We start from the raw sequence: 2,105 nt of genomic DNA, 5'->3' as shown, positions 1-2,105 counted from the left end.
TCAGGACATGACCTGTAGGTTGGAAGTGCAGGAAGGGCTGGCACTCACCTGGCCCACAGGTCAGCCCTGCTGGCACCCAGCCCTTCCTGGGAGAAGCCCTGGGCCTGAGGACAAGAGCAGTGGGCAGTGAGCCACGTGAGGAGGGCGAGGCCTGGGCTCACCTGGGCACCTGGAACAGAACAGGCCATGAGCAGCTGATAGCCCCCAGCATGGCCGGACCTGCCTGGCGGGGGCACCCCTCAAGGGTCTGCCCAGGGCTCCCTGTGCCCCTAGGCCCACAGAAGGTCCTGCCACCTGAGGGGGGCCTGGCCGTGGGAACCGCCCCCGCGGGTCCACGGTGCCCCTTTGTGAGGGGGGCAGTCTCACCTGTTCGTGGGCCCATGGCTGTGCAGGAAGGCGTGGGGTCACGGGCGGTGGGTCCGGGACAAGCTGGGGAGGAGAGAGGAGGGAAGAGGCCCACCCATCGCCACCCTGTCCTCGGCACGGGCAGAGGGGCGGTGCGGTCCGGGGTCACGCAGGGAAGCTGCGTCTCTATGTCTTTGGGAAGGGTAACAACCCCACAAACAATACTTCCGTGGAGCCAAAGGGAGCGGTGGGGGGGGGCGGGCCCAGCCCTGGGCCTTCCTTATCGCAGGTCGGGGCTCATGGGGCCTGTGGGCCTTGGTGTCTCCAGTAAACAGACATTGCGACAGCCACAGGGCGGGGTGGTCCCAGTAAGTCCCTGCCCCCAGCTGGCGGCTGAGGCTCTGGGGGTTCCCCGACCTGTTCCCGTACCTGGGTGACCTAGAAAGCTCTCTTCTCCAGGGCCCAGCCAGAGACCTTGTCTCCGGCCACGACCCCCACCAACGCCCCCAGGCAGCCCTGCCCTGCCTGCAGATGGAGGCCCTGACTGAGGGTGTCTGGCGCTTCTGGGCTTTTAGATTCCGCCGGGCCCAGGGGGCTTCTGTCCTATGCAGGGGGCAAAGCTGGAGCTGGGAGGGGCCCAGCTCCCCACCCAGAGCCACACAGAGGGACTCACAGCCGGCGCCCTGGACGTCTGGGTAGCCGTGGCCCTGCCCCAGCCCTCATTTCTCACCTGGGCTCGAAGACCATCTGCCGTAGAGGGAGGCTGCTCCCGTACCCTGCAGTGGCCGTCCAGTGCAGGGGGTGTAAGCCAGGTGACAGGTACTCCAGAAGCTAGTGACCCCGGCCCACCGAGTGTGTCAGCCCCTGCATCCGAGCCCTGGGGCACGGGGCTGGTGCAGGGTGCTGGCACCTGCGTCCGTGCTCAGCTCCATGCCTCAGCCAGCACCCTGCCTGCCGGGCCACCCACGCCTGCAGCGATGCCTGCCAGGCAGATGTGTAGGGAGGGACCAGGGCTGTGCCAGGTGATGGTGCCGTGTCCACCCCTGGGGACCTTGAGCACAGCAGACACCTGCCCTCCAGCCCCAGAGGAGCGAGAGGCTGAGCTCACAGCTGGCAGCCACCCAGCGCACACCCCTTCCCACTGGGGAATGTGTCTGCGTCCTGGGGGTCACGTGTGTGTTCATACATGTGCGTGTCTGCATCTGTCTTGTGTGTGGTGTCATTGTGCACACACGCATGCCTGGGAGCAGCCACAGCCACAGGAACGTCTGATGCAGGGACATCAGGCACACGCGGATCTAACCTGGCACATGGGTTCAGTGACGCGTATGGCAGTTTCTGCCCCGTGAGCCTGTGTGTCCATAAGCGTGTGTGCTGTGAGGTGGGGGGAGGCTGAGGGCACTGGGCAGGTCGTCTCTCAATGGCAAAGAGCTGTGGTACACGTGCTCTGGGGCCCGGGATGGGGCCTCTGAGGCAGAGTGGGAGGTGCCGTGGAAGCTTATCCCCAGCTGAGGGGGGCAGGGCCTGGGGGGTACTGGGGCCTTGAACCCCATGGCGCTGGTTCAGCCACCAAACTAATGTCATCAGCACCGTGAGTAGAGCTGCACGTGCCCAGAGAGCCAGCCTCACAGCCAAGCAGGCGTGTTGACCCAGGGCCTAAGGCACCACAGCTAGAGGGGCTGACTGAGGACTGCTCCCCAGCAATCCAGCTGTCCTTCCCGCACTGCTGGGGGCGCTGCCTCCCCCCCCCCCCACCCGCC

The 2,105-nt window shown here is 66.1% G+C and overlaps 1 protein-coding gene across 1 annotated transcript in view; it reads right to left on the bottom strand.

Annotated features, from left to right (window-relative positions):
- LOC144230265 (mesothelin-like protein) overlaps window positions 1-188 on the bottom strand; it is a 6,331-nt gene extending 6,143 nt beyond the window's left edge. Inside the window, exon 1 of the mRNA XM_077762471.1 lies at window positions 49-188. Within this exon, the coding sequence (XP_077618597.1) occupies window positions 49-188 (140 nt within the window). The remainder of the gene's footprint in view (window positions 1-48) is intronic.
- Window positions 189-2,105: the final 1,917 nt, after the last annotated feature.

Source organism: Crocuta crocuta, unplaced genomic scaffold (genome assembly GCF_008692635.1).
Source record: "Crocuta crocuta isolate KB4526 unplaced genomic scaffold, BGI_CrCroc_1.0 scaffold234, whole genome shotgun sequence".
Lineage (NCBI taxonomy): Eukaryota > Metazoa > Chordata > Mammalia > Carnivora > Hyaenidae > Crocuta > Crocuta crocuta.
Note: the sequence above shows the minus strand (reverse complement) of the source record. Positions and strands in the feature narration are given on the sequence as shown.